Source organism: Neltuma alba, unplaced genomic scaffold (assembly GCF_004799145.2).
Source record: "Neltuma alba isolate B1F8T4 unplaced genomic scaffold, ASM479914v2 tig00002178_pilon, whole genome shotgun sequence".
NCBI classification, from domain to species: Eukaryota; Viridiplantae; Streptophyta; class Magnoliopsida; order Fabales; family Fabaceae; genus Neltuma; species Neltuma alba.
In genome coordinates, this window is record NW_021632769.1 from 130475 (window position 1) to 152160 (window position 21686).

Sequence of the window (21686 nt, forward strand, 5' to 3'; positions counted from 1 at the left end):
GTCATAGAAAGATTTTCATATTCTTATCCAGCGCAATCAGATCCATGCACCATTTCTCCAAATCTGTTGTACCACTCTTCTCTATTCTCTTTCACACATGACAAAACCTTTAGGAAGAACACATAACCTGATCGTAAAGGGCTATTAAAGTGCTATCCAAATCTTGAAAGCCCTCATAGTTGTTGTAAATGGAGAACTGAGTCGAGGCTTTCTGGCAGCACACTGCTATATCACAAACCAAAACAGTCATAAACTTCATTATCCAGGTCAAATTGTCATATTAGGTCATTCAGAAAGTGCCAAGATATATTCGTAGACCTTCTTCTCATCATGAAGAGTCTTGGACACGCTCTCCCTGCACTGAAAGCCACATTTTCCTAACAGTTACTATCCGGATACTTAATATAAGAGCTGGTTTGAATCTAAGAAACTAGAAGAGAAAAAATGAATAAAATAAGAAGTTATTGCAGCGTTGGATTTGATAAGTTAATTAATAGTGACTGGGATTATATATATTTCATATATTAGATCATAGACTATTTCTTATAATGAACTCATGTTTTCCTGTTTCTTTAAGATGCTTAAGTTCTTTTCTCTTTTCTGATGCTCTTTGTTTCTGGCAGATTCCTTCAACCATCTTTACTCTTGCTTTTGCTGTTCTTATCCTTAGCTTACAATGATTTAATAAAATTGTATATGAAATGAATAAACTATATTCATAATGCTCTATAGTTAGCAGGTAGTATCGATCAAAACCCTTGAAATTTTATTTCATTTTTTGTAATCTCATTTTTTTTATAACTAGTTCAAGCGAATTTTGAAAATAGGGTCTTTTTGCTTATAAAATGTTGTTCTTACTTTGTATATCATTTTTAACATAAATATTAAATTTAGTAAAAATATATATTGAATTCATTTTTAAAATATTACTCTCACAAACACACAAGCACTATCGAAATAATCTAATTATGCTTAGTTTAATAGATATAACGGAATTATATACAAAAGCATAAAGCCACTTGCCAAAAAAATAAAAAATAAAAACGTTTTTCCACGCAGGTAGCAAATAAATAGAAAGTTCATCGGTGCGTGTATCTGTATATAACACGTCATAGACGCTGTATATTCTATAAAAAAAAAGAATTGACCTTCGGATCATGAAATAATTTTGAAATTTTAATTATAATTCGGTTGAAGAGGAAAAAAAACTATAGTTCTAGATTAATTTAATATTTTAAAATTATATTACTTTTTTCTATAACTTGAGTACAATAGTACCTTTTGGCCAAAAAAAAAACAATAGTACCCATCTTTTTTTTACCAGCAACAATAATACCCATCTTTACAATTATGAATAATCTAGTAAATTAATAAATAAAATCGAAAACAAAAATTATCATTTGCACGTACTTCTTTTGTTTTTTTTGGGTACAATGTACGTTCATTTATTATAAATTATGATTGATTAGTCATGCTAAGAGCCCAAGATTTCCAATATTTTGCACCCAACTAGGTACATATATAATTATGGAGTCCTTAGATTTGTAATGTTTTACTGTTTTTAATGTTTTGTAAATTCCAATACCATAAATTTGTAATAAGGATCGAGATTAATTGGCAATAACACCCTAATTAACTGTCTATGTTTCACTAGAGTCTGAGTTTCTGAGAATTGGTTGCAACTTCATGTCAACATCAAGCACATGAATGATATATAGTTTTGGTGTTATTTGTCATAACTATATAAACCAACAGAATGACTGAAGAATAAAAATAAATAAGTTCTCAATTGAAAATGTTTCGCACTAATGCTTCCAAAAGCATCAACTTAGTTTTTTCTTCTTCTTCTTCTTTTTTTTTTTTTTTTAATTTTCAACTCATGAGTATGTATGTGTGTCAAGTAGTTGGCCATTAAAAAATCTCAAAAGGAAAAATTGACATTACCTCATTTTCCCTTCTCTCTTATTGTTAATGAAGTCCGGCCTACTTGACGAATGACAACACCGGGGAGGCCCCTTCAATTCATTCCCATGTCTTTTGACTCTGAAATTTTGGAACGCATGAGTCCTCCCTTCACTACACCCGGGACTCGCGTCCCCCAAATCAATTTGGAATCCTTAATCCGAACTTCGTTTGAAACAAAATACAGTGAGGAATCCAAAGTTCATTTTAAGAGATTATATAAATGATGAAAGAATAATAACAGAAACATCACAAAGGATTCACCCCAAAATCACAATGGTAAAAGGGTTTTATTTACTTCACTTAGTTCGGATCTTACAGAAACAAGAACATAATTTGATTCCCTATTAAGGCATTAAATCTGACAGACACACCCAAGTGGCCACCAAACTCACAGCCTCAAGTCTTAGCAATCAAGCAAGCTCACTACTATAGATCAAACCAAAACAGTTATAAACTTGATGATCCAAGGCCAACTTATCATATTAGCCCATTCACAAAGTGCTTTTTATTCATTCAAGCTCCAGTCGTCACAGCCAAGGTATATGCATAGACCTTCTTCTCATCAGGAAGAGTCTTGGACACACTCTCTCTGCTCTGAACGCACCTCTTCACCCAGGCCATGAGTTTAGGGCATTCTGTTTCCATCTTGAAGTGGCCATGAATCTCAAAGCCGTAAAACCAGCAAGAAAATGGAATCAAACCAACATCAAGAAACCCAAATGAGTCACCCCCATAAAAGGGCTTGTCCCCAAGTGTTCCTTCGAGAAGCTTAAATATGTCTAGCAGCTCTTTCTTTGCTGCCTCGTGCTCTTCTCCTTTTGAAAGCCACAATTTCCCCATTGTCTCATACACCTGCATCCCCATCAATCCGAATTCTTTTTATTCACAAATCACAAGAGATATAAAGATGAAATATAGGTTTCCTCTTCAAATATAAAAAGATTTTGGTGCTGACATGAGATGAACAGAAAGCATAGTAAGTAGAACAATTCATAGAAAAGAGCTCATAGAATCTACCTTTTTGTCAATGAAATCAACCCAGAATCTGGCTTGAGCTCGCTCGTATGGATCTGAAGGCAAAAGAGGAGATTTTTCCTTCCACACCTCGTCGATGTACTCCACAATAATGGCAGATTCGCAGATGGGTTTGCCGTTGTGGATTAGAACTGGGATTTTCTTGTGAATCGGATTCATTTGCAGAAGCAGAGGGCTCTTGTCCCTCATATTCTCTTCCTTATACTCATAATTCACACCTTTCTCTGCCAGTGCGATCCTAACCCTCATTCCAAACATGCTCGCCCATGTATCCAACAGAACTACCTCGCCCGCCATTGTTGCGCTCGATCCTCGAACGGTCGAGGTATCAGAGTTAGGGAACCTTCAGTGAATAAGAAAATATCTATAGATCAATAAACGGGCAAGGGCTGATTAAGTTCAACCAGCCTTATACCCTGTAAATGGAGATAAGGTTGGCGATAAAGCAGATGGAGACAGAGATGTTTAGGCCCAAAAGGAACAGGAAAATTCTCTAGCCCACACCCTCCAGAATTCTTGGGTGATGCCATGCTCCTATAATGGCGTCATTATAATTAATTACATTTAGGAGTTCTCTGACCCTGTTATCTAGAAAACTAATTCATTGACATGTGTCATTTTTATAATTCCTGGTCTTTTTATTTTGGAAGTCATTCCTACTTATCTTCCAGATAAACCAAAACAGTCACAAACTTCACTATCCAGGTCTAATTGTCAGGTTAGCTCGTTCAGAAAGTGCCAAGATATATTCAAAGATCTTCTTCTCATGAGGAAGAGTCTTGGACACACTATCCCTGCACTAAAAGCCACATTTTCCTAACAGTTACCAACCGATCCTTAATGTGTAAGAACTGGTTTACAACTAGAGAAACTAAAAGAGAAAAAATGAATAAAACAAGAAGTTATTGCAGCGTTGGATGTGATAAATCAATTAATAGTGACTAGGATTATATATATTTGATATATTAGATTATAAACAATTTCTTGTAATGAACTCGTGTTGTTCTGTTTTTTTACTCTGCTTTAAATTCTTTTCTGATGTTGTCTGTTTCTAGAAGATTCCTTCAACCATCTCTGCTCTTGCTTTTGCTGTTCTTGTTTTATTCTTAGCTTTCAAGTAGCATTCTTTGAGATAAATGATACTTCTCTAATCCTAAATATAAGACCCTTTTAATAGTATAAATTATACTATAAAAAAGATCTTATATTTAGGACCGGAGGAATAATAGATATTACTTCTTCATATGACTATATTGGTCCTATAAATTGCTAGGTTGGCTCAAAGTTCAAACATCACACGCACAACATTGATCAATCCAACTTACCTTGAGTCGAAAATCATTTATTAGGGACAAATCATTTGCTTGCATGCCATTTTTATTTTACAGATAGACTAGTTACATTTTGTTTCTTCTTTCTAAATTATTTATTGACTGTAAGATTTATTTTTTATTGCTAATCCAAATATACAAGAGTGGATGCAAACAATGTTTGATATGAGTTTATGGATATTGTTGACTGAATTTCCATAATCAATCATCACGCCAATAAATCATGAAGGAACGGGAACAACTCTTGGCCCTTGCAATCTAGGGCGGGTTTAAAAATTTGTTTAGTGACTTAAAAATTTAGAGTTAGTAAGAAAATTTCAAAGTTATTGGTTGTTATCAGTTAACTAAAAGTGGCCAGGATTAAATAAATAACACGATTGGATATAATGTAATAATTATGATTAAATAAATAAGCACGATTAAGAAATTTAGAGATAAATAAATTTGATTGTGAAAGAAAATTATCTACTTTTATCTTCCTATTGAAAGCAATTATATTTAAAGTACTGTCAAATATTAAATATGAACGCTTTTTTTAGCAGATGTTTGAATATCGAACTTAGATCAAGACCACCCATTGGCAAAAAAATTGTCCATTTTGACAGCTGAATAATGAATTATTAAGAAATATAGTATGAAGTGTTTTAAAAATGTGGATCACATATTTTTAGAAATTACCGAGAGTGATCGGCAGCTCCATCCAGTAAATGGTTTTGGGAAGACAATATGTGGAAATTAATTATATGGTGAATTAATTTGACTGAATTTATGTTGTTTTTAAAAGAACGTAAATTTTTCCATATACTAAATCCCGCAGTGTGGCATAAAAAATAATATTAATTTATAACGTGATATATATATATATTAGGTGTATTTGACTTGAAGTATTTAAATAGAAAGGATATAAAAGAATTTTTATCTCAAATTGTATAAAAATATTTTCAAAAAAATGCTTTTTCTTAATTCCAAACATCTCCTAAGTGATATTTCATCGCTTTGAAAGTACTTGTACATTTGACGGGGTGAAATACTTTGACTTTTATTGGCTGCTTGGAGTCTTTTTATTTTTTTTGGAGTTACAAAGGGACGGGCTCGAACCCGCAACGCGCGCACACTAAACAATGCACCCTTCACCACACACATATGGGTGTGTGCACTAGTGGGATTATGAGAAAGAGTTCCAAAGATTATTTACTACTCCCTCCGTTCCTTATTATAAGAAACATTTGATGTTTATGGCATGTTCCCATATATAAGAGACACTTAAAAGTTGTCTCTACTTTTTTGTATTGATTTCCTATTTTACCCATATTTATTGTCTCCAACTCACACTCTCTCCCCCTCCCACTTCTCTTTCTTTCAATAATTTAATTGTTTTCTCTCATACTCTCTCTCCTTATTAATGAGGGCATTTTTGGAAAAAAAATTACATTTTTTACACATTGATTGTTCTTAACTAATTTTAACTGCTTTTTTGATTAACGTAATTCGGTTATTCGTCTCTTATAATAAGGAACGGAGGGAGTATCGAACAAAAAATTATTTTTAAAATTTTTCCAATAATTTAATAAAAAAAGTATATGAAATGAATAAAATATATTCATGATGCTCAACAGCCAGTACGTAGCTCAAATCTCAATGAAAATTGTTAACGTTTTATTTCTTTTTTTGTAGTCTCATTTTTATAACTATTTCAAGTGAATTCCGAAAATGGGGTCTTTTTGCTTCTAAAATGTTGTTCTTAGTTTCTATATCATTTTTAAATAAATATTAAATTTAATAAAATATATACTGAATTCATTTTTAAAATATTACTCTCACAAACACACAAGCACTATCGAAATAATCTAATTATTGTTAGTTTAATAGATGTAACGGAATTATATACAGAAGCATAGAGCGACTTGCCAAAAATTTAAAAAGAAACATTTTGACAAGGTGCTAAAAAAATGTTTTTCCATGCAGGTAGCAAATAAATAGAAAGTTCGTTAGTATGCGTGTATGCATTAACACGTCATAGACGCTGTATATTTAAAAAAACAAATTAGAGAAAAAACTATAGTTTTAGATTAATTTAATGTTTTAAAATTATATTACTTTTTTCTATAACTTGAATACAATAATATCATCTTCACAGTTATGAATAATCTAGTAGATTAATAAATAAAATCGAAAACGAAAATTATCATTTGCACGTACTTCTTTTCTTTTTTTTTTTGGGGGTACAATGTACGTTCATTTATTATAAATTATGATTGATTAGTCATGCCAAGATTGGGTTGAGTTGAGTTCCATGCTGCATGAGCTGCAATCATCATGAGTGTGAGTTGTCTAAATTTTATAATCACAGTAATGCTCCACTTGCAGGCTGAGTTGTTCATGGCAGGTTCATGTTGGAGAATTGCAGATGCGAACGCCAGATGCCTCAACAAGGAAAGACGAGCTCTTCTCAACATGAAGCAAGCCTTTTGTGGACAATTATGGTCTTTTGTTTTCATGGAGCTCTTCTCCTGATTGTTGCCAATGGAGTGGTATTCTTTGTAATCCTCATACTTGCCACATTGAGATGCTCGATCTTCATGGTGATGATTAGCCCTCGCAAGGTGAGATTGGCCCATCATTAATGAAGTTGCATAACTTAAATTATTTGAATCTTAGTTAAAATGATTTTAATGGCAGTCAAATCCCCGAATTTTTTGGTTCTCTCACCAAATTAAGATACGTCGATCTCTCTAGTTCTTCTTTCCGTCAAAAAATACCTATTGAACTTTGTAAACTTTCAAACTTGCTGGTTCTAAATCTTATCTCCAACGGCTTAGTTGATAACATACCTTTTCATCTTGCAAACCTTTCAAGTCTGCAAGAGCTCTATCTAAAAGGGAATAACATAGTGGGCAATATTCCTAACCAACTTGGCAATCTTTCAAGCTTGGAAATACTTTCGATTGGCTACAATGCTGATTTGAAAATTGATGACAAGAGCTCGGTTGGCATTGAGTGGCTTTCCAATCTATAATTGTTAACTTCACTTGTCTTAAGTGATGTTAATCTTAATTACTCTAAGAACCTGTTACCAATGATTGGGAAGCTTCCAAACCTAAGAGAGTTATACCTAGAAAAATGTAGCCTGACTGATATTAATATTCTATCAACTCCTCTGTTCCATTTAAATCTTACTCCTTCTCTTGTGTCTCTTGGTCTCAGTCAAAACAAGCTCACATCGTCTTCCCTTGGCTTTTCAATATAAGCTCCAATCACTACAAAAACATTGACTTTCAGCGGCAACATTTTGTCGCTGCTGAAAGTATAAAAGTCACTACTGAAAGTTTTCAGTGGCGACTTGTTACCGTTGAAAAGTCGTTGCTGTAGCGACTGTGGTTGAAAATTTTTAGCAGTGACAAAAAAAGCCACCGCTGAAAGACACTTTCGGCAGTGACTTTTAGAAGGCAACATTTGTCACAGCTGAAAGCTTGTTTTGGCGATGACTTTATTGTCGCTGCTGAAAGAACTTTTGGGGGCGACAGTTAAGTGACTTTCAGCTGCAACAAAAAGTGATACCTAGGAAAAATTGGTTTTACTGACGCCACGTCATCACCGTCGACGCCACGTCATCACTGGCCACCTCCACCTCGTTGCTGTCGGTCGCCACATCATCACCGACTAGATGCCACGTCACCATTTAGCCACCTCCATGTCATCGTCAGCCGCCTCCACGTTGTTGCCACATCACCCTCCTTGCCACGTCATCACCAAATATTTTCAGTTCACCTTAAATGTGTCTTCTTCAGAGTTCAAACTTGCGACCACCTCCTTTTGTATCCAATCGTCTTGCTGTTGAGCAGGATTGAATTTGTTTATTATTATTATAAAATAATATATATTATTAGATTATACTTTTAACGGCTACCCTAAAGAGTCACTATCAAAAGTACACCTTTCAGCAGTGAAAAAAACTGCAAAAGTGGACTTTTAGCGGCGACAAAAAAAAGTCGCCGCAGAGAATGGACTTTCAACGGGGATAATAAAGTACTTGTTGTAATTTATTATTTATTTATTTTTATAATTTAATATTTTAATAATAGTTTTAAAAAGATTTAAATCTTAACCGTTAAAATATTAATTCAATTATTAGAAAAAAAGAAAAAAAAAAGGAGAGAAGAGGATGCCAAAAAAAAAGTGGAAAAGTTTCGAAGCTATGAAGACTCTCAAATCAATAAAGCCAGTTTTTTATTTTCTTCATAGTAATAACTAAGACACAAATATACCTGAATCTTACACAATACAAAGCCACAAAGATAAGATGTGGCCAGCTAATAACTTCAAGCCATTACACATTTAGCTACGGGCCATTGGAAAACTCATCAGTAAAACGAGTTTCTATATTCTATTAAGTGTCTATCCATGAACCCAACCTTCCCAAACCAGAATACTCATTTAGATGTTGGGTGCTTAGTCCAACTGGGGGTTCTTCCTGTAGCCCCAGACAAACTCGTACATCTCCTTCCCATCAGCAGGTGACTTTTGAATACTTCCTCTCTTCAAGCATCTCTTTGCCCATTCAATGATCTTAGGACACTCTGCTTCCACTTTAAAGTTCCCTATTGTCTCATAAACATAGAACCATTTATAGAATGGAATCAAAGCAACATCCACGAACCCAAATGTATCACCTCCAAATTCAAAATCAATTCTTTTTCGCTTGCTCATGCTCTTCAACTTTTCCAGCCCAAATCCTCTTGCCAGCCCTAGGAATCTACAGATTTTGGTAATAACGCTTTCAGTACTGATAAATTTCATTAGACGGTGATTTAAATAATACAACTGACACTAGCCTTGGAGCCAATAAAATCAGCCCAGAATTCGGCTTGAGCTCTCTGATAAGGATCAGATGGAGGTAATGGAGCTTGACCCTTCCATGCCTCATCAATATACTCCGCGATTATGAGGGATTCGTTGATGGGCTCGCCGTTATGGATCAGAACCGGGATTTTCTTGTGAAACGTGTTCATTTGCAGAAGCAGAGGGCTTTTGTTGGTCAGATCCCAAACATGCACCTTTGCATCCAGCAAAACAACCTCGTCTGCCATTATCAAACACGGCCACTGAAATCTCCAGTTGAAAGAATGAAACAGTGAAGTAAAAGTTACAGACAAGAACTGGATATTTCAAGAACAGAGAATAGAAAAGATATTAAAGAAGAGTGGATGATCCGTAACCCTTCGGTTTTGCCTGTCGGTATTTAAACATAGTCCACAAGCTTATGTTTTCTTATCGTTTCTTTGTGGGAAGTGGAATTCTGGGACCATCCCATCCTTTATGTCGCGCTTGTTGCTTCTTCAAAGTAGCTCTTGTAGTAAACGTTATGCGAGTACACAAACTTTTCATCGTGCTCAGCCACAAACCTTGTGGATACTATGAGTCTAGAAATTTCATATAATTAGAGGAACATACTATTTGACTTTTAACATTTATCAACAAGTCTTTTATTGGGGTTTTGAATTATTTGAGGTAGGAACTGGTTATTTTGTGTCTTTCATTAGTTTCTACTATGAATTATCCAGAGCACACGTTTCATGGAGAATGCAATGGGTTTGGGTGAGTCCGTGGTTTGGCTTTTCCCACATTTGAGGAACCACACGTTAACAAATGTCGAAGACACAACCGAGTTTTTTCATCGTAAAACAACATCAAGAACATATTCTTACAAACAATTTATTTTACTGCATAATCACCAGACACAACCAAGTTGATTTCACATTCTGACACACCAAAGGATCCACCACGCTAAACTCAAACTTTAAAAACAGTGTTTGTATCAGACACTTATTATTTCTGTTTATTCTTGGCACAAGTTTTGTATTCTTCATGTGTTTCTTCAGTCCAATTGACTTTTCTTTCTGAAATCAATAACAAAATCGTAGATCTCCTTCTCAGCAGCAAGGGATTTGGAAACACTTTGCCTCTGGACGCATCTATGAGCCCAGGAAATGAGCTTAGGACAATGTGTTTCCACCTTGAAGTTGCATAATGCCTCGTAAGTGTAAAACCAGGGATAGAATGGAACCAGAGCAATGTCAACAAACCCAAAGGTTTCACCTCCGAAGAAAGTTTTGTCGCCAAGTGTCTCTTCCAATTGCTTCAAGCTCGCTATTATCTCTTTCTTTGCCTCTTCGTGTTCTCCTTTCTTTCCTGCCCATATCCTTCCTCCAACATCTCCCACCTGCATTTTATTACCATGATTAAAAGAGAGACTTAGATCGAGAAGTTCTGAAACATTGGGAAATTACCTTCTTGTTGACAAAATCAGCCCAGAATTTGTCTTGAGCTCTGAGATAAGGATCAGAGGGAAGCAAAGGGGCAGTGTCTTTCCAGACTTCATTGATGTATTCGACTATTATGAGGGATTCACAAATGGGTTTGCCTTTGTGAATAAGAACAGGGATCTTCTTGTGAATTGGGTTCATTTGCAGAAGCAAAAGGCTCTTGTTCCTCAGATCTTCTTCCCTGTACTCGTATTTGATTCCCTTCTCAGCCAACGCTATTTTGGCTCTCGTCCCAAACATGCTCAGCCATTCGTCCAATAACACTAACTCTTGCTCTGCCATTATTCAGCTCAATGAACCTTTCACTTTCTGCAGAACATAACAAGTACGAAGGAAGAAATTATAGGCAATAGATCTCAACAGCTGAAAGACACGTGTCGTTCTTTCTTCTTCTCCCCCCCTGTTATATATTCTCTGTTCATCTGCTGCTCTTTTCTGGCAGATCCCTTCAACTCCACGTTGCTCATTCGGTATTTCTCTTTTTTTTTTTAATTAAAAGTCAATGATTTCGATTACCTAACACGTGAATGTAGGATTTGAAGTCCTATAATTGAGACGAGACTTAAATATGCCACTAATGCTCTGAAATTTCTTGCAGGAGAACGCACGGATATTTTTTTTTAAAAGCTTTTCCTGTCTTTTTTGTCACTCATGTTTCATTAATAATTTAACAGAAACAGACAAACTAGTGAATTCCATACGAGGAACAAAGGTCAATTATTGAGACTAACAATAAGTAGACAAACCCAGTAATTTGCTTGCAGATGCTTTCTGGTGCATTGTAAACAAAGATAGCCGTCTTGCTGATTTGGTAGCATACATGGAATACTATGGGCGCAGTAATTTGCTTTCAGATGCTTTCTGGTAGGCCAAAACTGGCTCTCAGAGTTTCTTCTCTTGGATCTGGTTCCTGATGTTTATATTGGACTCCTTTTAGGCCGAAGCAATCAATGCAGCGCAGTAGGGGCCACTTACTGTAAACCCTTCATGACGGACTCAGCTAGGATAACAATTAAGAGGTATAGGAAGCTAAAGTGCTGAGTCTATTTCTCACATGATGAATCAATCTTTAAATGAGATGCTTACAATTAGTGCCAAACAGAATTTCGAATAGAATTATCTCTAATAAAAAGATACCTATGCCTAGCTGGGGGGCAAAAAAAAAATCAGAGACTCAGCCTGAGATTGATGCGGGGTCGCATTTTTCTGGGGATCCAATGTTCTTGGGGCAGAACTGCCATTCTCTTGAGTTCCATTGGGCTTAGTGTCTTTAATTAGACCCAAACCAAAACCCTTCGGTCCCATTTGGTATGAAGTGTGGATAATGAAAAGTAAGTGTTGGGATTGAGATTGGAAAAAACCTATTAAAAGAGTATTCAGTATAAAGGATTATTTATTACTTGAGACTAAACAAATCCATTTTAGTGAGATTGGGTGAAAATAGCATCCAAACTTGTATGTCATGAGATTGGGTAAAAATAGCATCCAAACTTGTATGTCATGATCCTTTTTTATTAGTTGTTTTAGCTTTGGAATAATGTGCTGGGGCTGTAATTTTATTGTAACCTTCATCGGTATGATTTTTATTGTCATATTATCTATACTCAGAAATTACATTAGACTATGACGAAATCATGAGTTATACAAAACTCTCCCTCCTAATTTTTATGAAAGCTGCATTCTCAACTATCTATCAAAAACAGGGACAGCAAGCAAAACACAGGATGGAGAAAGATTTTATTCTGGCAGAAGCACTATGAATTTGTAGGCTTTGCTTGGTGTCCCTCTTTTGCACCAGTGGGTTCTTCCAATGGCAGCCTCCTTAGTTTTATGTACAGACGACGCATCACAAACTATTTTCACAGAATTCCTGATGTTTTTATTTTGGAAGTCATTCCTACTGATCTTCCATATAAGCCGAAGTATGCATGCTCTGTCACAAAGGCTAGAAATTCTCGGCAAATGCTATAAACTTGATTCTTATCATTAAAGAATAGGTTCTTAGGGTTTTAAAATAGCTTTAAGAATTAGATACTATGTTTTGTAATTATTTTGTTATAATTATTATAGTATCTATCAATAAAGTATTTTATTTAGTTTTCAAAAATGAAAATTCTATTAACATATTATAATGCGAATATCTTTATATAAAATAAAACAAACAAAAATATAAAGATGAATAAATAAATTGGACAGTAAATAAATAAACACAATAATTTATTTTATTTTAGTATTTTATGCCTTTGTAAATGGTAGAAAATTACATAACATATCTTTATAAATAGTTATTTTACAAAAAATATAGATAAATATAAACTCTCATAATTTTATTATATGAGTCCAACATTTTTTCCGGAGGATTTACCAAAAAGGGATTAAAGTTATATGTTATAGGTAGCTTTAGAGTAACCTTAGGATAAATTTAGTAGTTTCAAGTTATAAATTAATGTTTTCATATATATGTGATTTTTTGTAGACTCTCACTAAGAGATCTAACCGTTTGGATTCGCTAATTTGACCACTTGTACCTTAAAAAGAGGACAAGTAACTTGGGGTTTTTGGTGTTTTTTTTCTTATGTATATGCCAACATGTTTGTTATGATTGAATATGTAGGGATAAACATATGAGATATTACGTGGTTAGATGTAACACAGGTACGCAGTTTATTGAGACTGGAAAACAATGAAAGAAAATGATATTGACGTATTAATTTTCATTGTTATTTAATTTTTGTTAAGCATATTGTGCATGTGGTAGATATACATATGTGAAATGAAATCATAGAGTAGTCTATCTCTTTCAGGCATGCTTGTATTTTTTTTTAATTGACTCATGAGATACTCTAAATTCTTTCAAGCGTGCTTGTATGTACTGGAATTGCTACATATGCATTACATGCATTGGTAGTTGAGCTGAGGAGTTTATGATATTGATTCATATGAGATATTGTAACCACATGATTTGCTTCCACTGTGCACATAGTGATTGGTCTTTTTAGAGCCCCGTTGCTTAATACTACTTCCGGTCCTAATTATAAGACTCAATTGACTAATTTGAGAAGATTAAGGAAAGAAGTTAAATTAGTTATTTGTAATAAATATGTATTGCATTTCCTAAAATATCCCTACTAATCAACTATATTGGCTAGGACTATCATTATTAGAAAGACTATCTTGAAAAAAATGCATAAATATGAGAGACAAAGTGGATTGGGGTCTTATATTTAGAACCAAAATAAAAGTCAAACAAGATCTTATATTAAGGACCGGAGGTAGTACTTACTGGATAGCTTTGTAGTGGGAGAATGTGGGACTGTGACACCTCCCCGTTTGTTTGTTAAGGAGGGAACCATAGTCTATGCTTGGGCTTTATACTTTTGGCTGGGTACATCCTAAATACTAGAATAACTTTGGTCGATCCAATATGTGGCCCAGGATAAACCTATGTTTCTAGTCAGCAAAATAAAGTTGGATAAAGTAATAAGGGAAGAAGCATCCATTGCATATAGATATGTTATATTTTTGGCTAAGAATTTTAGTGACACTGTCTACTAACAATTATTTAAGTTATTTCAATAACTGCATGAATGTTAGACAATTATTATTTGCGTGATAGTTTGTATGTGCATGGGTAAACTCTGGGTTATTAAGACGTTGGTGCTTAATCTAATTATTTAACATTTTTCAGATAAAGGATCCCGTAAGATATAAGGAAAGGTACCAGAAGAGTGAGTTCGATGGTTCTAGTGTGCTCTTTGAACACGTATTGTAATTATATTTGATTGTCATGATTCTAAGAACTTTTTTATTCAAGTTAATTAAAGTATTTTAAGAATTTAACCTTATTACTTTGAATATTATTTGTTGGGGTTTTGCATATGTCCTTAGGAAAATCTTTAAACCCTTGTGAGTACCGACTTGATGCTAAGTATACAAGTACTTTGGATGAGGTGTCACAAAAGACTTTGACTTTTGTTGGTTGCTTGGAGTCTTTGGCTTTAATGCCAAATCCTCAGTCCAAAAAAAATTCCAAATCCCTAGCCCCGCGCCACGTGCAATAGAGCGGGACCACCACGGCAAAGTACTCTTCACAAAATAATGAACTTTTGACCAAACAATGCACCCTTCGCACGCGGTCGGAACTTCTTCTCTTTCTTTTTTTTCTTTAATTCTCTCTTTTTTTTAATCATTAGATTAATATTTTAACTGTTCAAATTTAAATCCTTTTAAAACTATTATTATAATATTAAATTATAAAAATAAATAAATAATAAATAACAAACTATATTAAAATTTAATTATAATGGTTTGCAAATGCATTAAATGTTTTTAAAATTTTTTATAGATAGTTTATAAAAAATTAAAATATAAACCATTAAAATATGTTAATCTAATGGGTAGAAAAAGAAAAGGAAGAAAGAGGATAGGAAAGGAAGAGGAGAGGTTTCGAACTGCGCACGTATACAGGGATTATGAAAAATAATTCCAACGATTATTTACTGTTGTAAAATGCATTGAACAAAAAACTATTTTTTAATTTTTCCAATAATTTAATAAAAAATTTATATGAAATATATTCATGATGCTCAACAGTCAGCACGCAGCTCAAATCGTCTGAAACTCTTAAAATTTTATTCCATTTTTTGTAATCTCATTTTTTATAACTATTTCAAGCGAATTCCAAAAATGGGATCTTTTTGCTTATAAAATATTTTTCTTACCTTGTATATCATTTTTAAATAAATATCGAATTTAATAGAATATATATTGAATTCGTTTTTAAAATATTACTTTCACAAACACACAAGCACTATCGAAATAATCTAATTATGCTTAGTTTAATAGATATAACGGAATTATATACAAAAGCATAAAGCCACTTGCCAAAAATTTAAAAAGAAACATTTTGACAAGGTGTTAAAAAATGCTTTTCCATGCAGGCAGCAAATAAATAGAAAGTTCGTCAGTGTGTGTATATGTAACACGTCAAAGACGCTGTATATTAAAAAAAAAAAAAACAAATTGGCCTTCGGATAATGAGATAATTTTAAAATTTTATTATAATTCCATTAAAGAGGAAAAAACTATAGTTTTAGATTAATTTAATGTTTTAAAATTATATTAATTTTTTTGTATAACTTGAATGCAATAATACCCATCTTTACAATTATGAAAAATCTAGTAAATTAATAAATAAAATCGAAAAGGAAAATTATCCTTTGTGCGTACTTCTCTTTTTTTTTTTGGGGTACAACGTACGTTCATTTATTATAAATTGTGTTTGATTAGCCATGCCAGGATTTCCATTCGCACCCAGCTAGGTACATATATAATTTTGGAGTCCTTAAATTTGTAACATTTTATTGTTTTTAATATTTTGTAAATTCCAGTGCCATGAATTCGTAATAAGGATCGAGATTAATTGGCAATAATTAACCAAGGAAAAAAAATGGGATCGAAAACTAAACCGGTTGAGGTAACACTTTAAGAGTGATCAGTTAGTCAGATCGAGATTAACTCGAGATCCAACTGATAGTATTAAAATAATATAATTTAATTAAAAATAATAAAATATAACAACATCAATAATCACTACTAACAAAATATAAGGAAATATAACAATAGTTTGATTGTAACAATAATAAAGTATAATAACATTGAGAATTTTGATCTTTATGATTCATCATTAACTAAAATTAATAATTATTGATATCAAAATCATTATTAAAATTTATTTAAATCTATAGGAGCTAAGACATTAGAAGCTAAATGACAAAAAAAATAGAACCAATAACAACATAATCATCCAAACCAATTCATTACTGGTTTACACCAATTTTTACTGGTTCGTTACCGATTCAACTCCCCCCAGTTTAACATCCAAACCAAATCAGACCACTACCATGTTCACCAGTTTTCCAGTTGAACTAGCCGGTTCAGTTTGGTCTTTTGTTTTCTGTAATTAACTCGGACTATATTTAATTGGAGTCTAAGTTTCTGACAATTAGTCGCAACTTCTAGTCAACATCAAGCCATGAACGATATATAGTTTTGATGATATTTTTCGTATTTATATATGCCGTGCGCTATACTAACGGAAGACCTTGACTTATATACATCCTGCACGCATGCAATTATTGTGCTAAAGGGAGATTACTTAATCCCCAAAGTGACGCATGCGTGCACGCATATCACTTATAAGGGTGGATCTACTTTTGTGAACAATTATTTATTTAAAGTTGCTTTTAAAAAAAAAAAAGATTTATCTGAACAAGCAGTAAAGTATTTCGAAGTTCATGATTATGGCCAGCCGATGGGGAGAACCGTTCAGGTCTGGGGCTACAAGGACTAATTATCTAATATTATCGTAATAACTAATAAATCCAGTTGAATAATCAGCCTCTAATATGTTTAAGAATAAAAGAAAACTAGAAAAGAAAAAGAACATTCTGACAAGGCAAAAAGAATCTTTCCCCCGATAGCAATTAGTAAATGAAAGGTTCAGCTGAACATTGAAGCTTAAATTGCCATTTTCGTAGTTTGCAACGTAAAAATAATGCAATGACGACAGTATCGCACGTCATGGACGCTGTGTGTTTTTGTTATCATTATTCATAACTTGAATGACAAATAAGACGTATTTTTATAAATATTTGATAACTGTTTGATGATATAACACGTTTTATTAACTATAAAAAATTTTATACAAAAAAATCGAAGTATTATGTTGAAGAATGGAGCGATAAATAAGCATAAAAAGAACTAGAAATTATCAAATGTACTATAATTTTTTATAATTAATTAATCGCTATAAGATTTCCGTTTGCCTCCGGGTTTATAAATATGGAGGCCTGGGCCCTGTTCATGCCATGCACTTGTTTGAGTTTCATGTTGTTGCATGAACTGCAATAATGATGAGTGTGAGTTATCTAAATTTTGTCAAACTACTGCAACCAATCATCATACTCACGCTGCTCTTGCAGGTTGAGTTCTTCATGGCAGGCTCATGTTTGAGATTTGGAAATGCCAACGCTAGTTGTCTACACAAGGAAAGACGAGCTCTTCTCAACATGAAGAATGCCTTTGCGGATGATTATGGTCTCTTGTCTTCATGGGGCTCTTCTCTTGATTGTTGCCTCTGGAGTGGTGCTCTCTGTAATCCTCATACTGGCCATGTTGAGATGCTCGATCTTCATGGTAATTTTGAATTCCAGCAGCCTTTAAGAGGTGAGATTAGCTCATCATTGATGGACTTGCAAAACTTAAATTATTTGGATCTCAATTACAATGATTTTAATGGTAGGGAAATCCCGAAATTCTTTGGCTCTCTCACCAAATTAAGATACCTCAATCTATCTTGGTTCTCTTTTGGTGGGAAAATACCAATTGAACTTTGTAAGCTTTCAGACTTGCGGGTTCTAAATCTTTCCCACAATGATTTAGTTGGTAGTATACCTTTCCATCTTGCAAATCTTTCCGGTTTGCACAAGCTCAATCTAGAAGGCAATAATTTAGTGGGCAATATTCCTAACCAACTTGGTAACCTTTCGAGCTTGGAGATACTTCAAATTGGCTACAATGATGGTTTGAAAATTGTTGACAAGAGTGTGGTTGCCATTGAGTGGCTTTCCAATCTTCGGTCGTTAACTTTGCTTGATTTAAGCTGTGTTTTGAATCTTAATTACTCTAACAACTTGTTGCCAATTATTGGAAAGCTTCCAAACCTGAGAGAGCTATGGCTTGGAAACTATAGCTTGAGAGACAATAATATTCTATCAACTCCTCCTTCCCATATGAATTTTCCTGCATCTCTTGTGAGTCTTCATCTCGCTTACAACAAGCTCACCTTATCATTATTCCCTTGGCTATTCAATCTAAGCTCCAATGTCGCATATCTTTCTCTGTCCAACAATCACTTAGGTGGTCCCATTCCAGGTGATTTTGGAAAAAACATGAACTCTTTAGTGCATCTCAACCTTTCTTCTAATGGGCTAAATAGAACGATCAGTGACATCCATTTTGATAATATCATGAAGTTAAAATACTTGGACTTATCTTATAATTTATTGACCCTCAAATTTAGCACGGATTGGATTCTTCCTTTTCAATTACAACAATTATCATTAGATGATTGTAAGTTGGGCCCTGGATTTCCTAGATGGCTTCGCACTCAAAATAATTTACAATATTTATATATTTCTAATGCTGAAATCAATGATTCTATTCCAAAGTGGTTTTGGAGACTTATAAGGGGAGCAAATACTCTTCGAATACAATCCAGCAATCTCATAGGTGTAATTCTAGATCTGTCACTTGAATTTAATGTTTATCATATATCATTGGCTTCTAATCAAATTAAAGGTTCTGTTCCACCATTCCTACTAAAGAGCCGAATTTTAGACATTTCAGAAAATCTAATTTCAGAAGTTGTTTATTCATGTGGCAAGGAAATGAGTGCAATTGTTGAAAATTTAGTAGCTTTAAATCTCTCAAGCAACAACTTATCATGGGAACTTCTTGTTTGTTGGGATCATTTCAAATCATTAAAGATTCTTGATTTATCCAATAATCAGCTCTCAGGAAGGATTCCTAACCCTATGGGGTCCTTAAGTCAACTTAAACAGTTAGTTTTATGAAACAATTGCTTCAGTGGTGGACTGCCCTCCTTGGAGAATGGAACTGAACTGGGAATGTTAGATTTGGAAAAAAAATAACTTTTCAGGAGCAATACCACCTTCATGGACAAGAGATAATCTAAAAGAGTTGGAAACTCTTAGCTTACGGATGAATAAATTAGATGGAAACTTGCCCCGGCATTTATGCTATTTAACAAAGGCCAGAGTGTTGGATCTCTCTTTTAATAAGTTTATAGGACCAATACCAAGTTGCATGGACAAGCTGGTTGCAATGGCTCAAAAATATGTTATAAATTATTTCAATTATTATATCATCCTCATTGAGAACGGAAAATTAAAAGCAATTGGAATTTTTTACTGGAAGTTGCTGATGGTGTGGAAAGGAAGAGAATTATATTAGTGTGCGATGATCGCTTTGGGCTTGTAAGCATTGATCTCTCTCACAATCAATTGGAGGCGGAAATGCCAATAGGAATTGGGAAATTGGTTGAGTTGAGATTTCTGGATCTATTGTCAAATAAGTTGAGTGGAAAAATCATTTCAGAGATAGGACAAATAAAATCATTAGAAGCTCTGGATCTATCTAGAAATCATTTTCATAGAGAAATTCCTTCGAGTCTTGCTGAAATATCTTCACTCAGCGTTTTGGATTTATCAAACAACAGCTTGTTAGGAGAAATTCCAACAGGAACACAGCTGCAATCTTTTGAGCCGTACCGCTATGAAGGAAATCCTTACCTCTGCGGGAGGCCACTGGACAAGCTTTGTCCTTCCGAAGATCATCCGCTAGGGAATGAGACAAACAAGCAGACCAAGTTGCAGATGAAGACGACCCTTTCATGAGAGGATTCTATGAAAGCTTGGCGTGGGATTTGCTCTTGGATTTTGGATAGTGTTTGGATCACTATTAGCTATAAGATCATGGAGGCATGCCTACTTCAATTTGGTAGGCAAAGTGTCAGACTCTATCTATCTTACAACAATGCTTCTTTGGGCAAGATGGCGTAGGTGGCTCCGCAACTAACAGGTAATATTTTCTTAATTACTGTTCTTATCTATTAGTAAAAGATTTAACTTAGTGTTTCTTTCTCAATTGCATATCAGTTCAGTTGTAAGATTTAACTGTTTTATTATTGATTGTCATCCTATCAGCTGGAGCTTGTCAGCTTGGGATTTATCTGCAACAGCTCAAACGCGTATAGTATATCAGCTCTAGTTTATCAGATTCCGCGGCGAGTGTGTCATATATTAGGGGATGCAGTATTATCTATGATATAATAGCTTGTCCAAGTCTACATATATAGTGTGGTAGAAGTTAAAGATAAGAATAATAATTAGAAGGATGGCATCCAGACTTGGATTGCATGATCCTCTTGTGTCAGTTCTTTTAGGTATGGAATTATTTATTATTTATTGTCTACTGGGACTATTGGGACTGTAATTTCATTGTAATCTTTATTGGCATGAATCTGTCGTTAATTTTCTTGTGTTATGAATTTCATTATCATATTACCATTATTTAAAAATTATATTAAATTATGAGGGATTCATGAGTGGAACCATGAGCAGAACAAAACTCTGCCACCAAATTTTTATGACACCTAAATTTTCAATTATCTACTGTTATTATACGCAGTAATCGGTGACTTTAATTTGGATAAGTCAGCAAAAACGGGTTGCGCTCACAAGAAGATTTTCATGAGTCATCGGCAAGAAGTGATGTCAAATACAGAAATTTTTAAATATACATTCAGATCCGTTTTATAAAGTATTTGTAGAACTTTTTTTTTAAAAAAAAAAACTCGGACACTATTAATATTTCAATGTGATGTCAATATATACAAGTTATACCACCTCCATTTCTAATTATAAAACTTCCTTTACAGTATATAAACAAGATCTTATAATTAGAACCGGAGTCAGTATTATTTACAAACTATAAATAGTGCAATTTATTTTTATAACTTAAAAAGCGTGCTTAGTAAAGTTACGCATAATTATCCAACTTTCTGCAACAATTTCACGTTCAATTTCGTCTGCTTGCACCACTCTCTCAATCTGAACCTATTATTCAAAGTGCTTGCGCAAGGGCCAAAGAAGGACAGAGACATGCGGCTGAAGTTGTAGCACAAGCATCTCACAGTGGTCCTATTTGCCATGGCGAAGCTCTCCCAGTCTGGGGAGAACGAAGAACCCACCGCTGCAAAACAGGGACAAGAAGCAATGCAAGAGGATGCAGAAAGATCATAAGCAAATCAAAGCTTTATTATACTTTATCCTGACAGAAGCACTAAAACATGAATATGTAGGCCTTGCTTGCTGTCCCTCTTTTGCACCACTGGGTTGTTCCAATGGCAGTCTCCTTAATTTTATGCACAAGTGATGGCTCACAATCA

General features: G+C 34.0%; 3 protein-coding genes and 1 pseudogene across 6 annotated transcripts in view; all 4 read right to left on the bottom strand.

The window, feature by feature from the left end:
- LOC114719631 (glutathione S-transferase 3-like) lies at nt 1-16681 on the bottom strand. Of its 3 annotated transcripts, XM_028905153.1 has the most exons (5): nt 16670-16681; nt 15967-15971; nt 6509-6514; nt 2983-3218; nt 2164-2817 (listed from the first exon to the last, which is right to left on the bottom strand). In XM_028905153.1, exons 4-5 carry the CDS (start codon nt 3187-3189, stop codon nt 2479-2481), a joined length of 546 nt encoding a protein of 181 aa, XP_028760986.1. In that variant the 5' UTR covers nt 3190-3218; nt 6509-6514; nt 15967-15971; nt 16670-16681; the 3' UTR covers nt 2164-2478. The 3 variants fall into 3 exon arrangements, with proteins under 3 accessions (XP_028760994.1, XP_028760986.1, XP_028760978.1); XM_028905161.1 differs by lacking the exons at nt 6509-6514; nt 15967-15971; nt 16670-16681 and adding an exon at nt 1-360 and having other exon boundaries at nt 2548-2817; nt 2983-3384; XM_028905145.1 differs by lacking the exons at nt 6509-6514; nt 15967-15971; nt 16670-16681 and having other exon boundaries at nt 2983-3383.
- On the bottom strand, nt 8781-9418 carry LOC114719507 (probable glutathione S-transferase parC; annotated as a pseudogene).
- Nucleotides 9371-21686, bottom strand: part of LOC114719596 (leucine-rich repeat receptor-like serine/threonine-protein kinase At1g17230) — a 21663-nt gene continuing 9347 nt past the window's right edge. For both annotated transcript variants that reach the window (XR_003737924.1, XR_003737923.1), the window contains one exon: nt 9371-9385. The gene's annotated coding sequence lies outside the window, so the exon portion shown is untranslated. The remainder of the gene's footprint in view (nt 9386-21686) is intronic.
- On the bottom strand, nt 10145-10936 carry LOC114719651 (probable glutathione S-transferase parC). The gene is made up of 2 exons (XM_028905168.1): nt 10619-10936; nt 10145-10551 (listed from the first exon to the last, which is right to left on the bottom strand). The coding sequence occupies exons 1-2, from the start codon at nt 10934-10936 to the stop codon at nt 10207-10209; spliced, it is 663 nt and encodes a 220-aa protein (XP_028761001.1). The 3' UTR covers nt 10145-10206.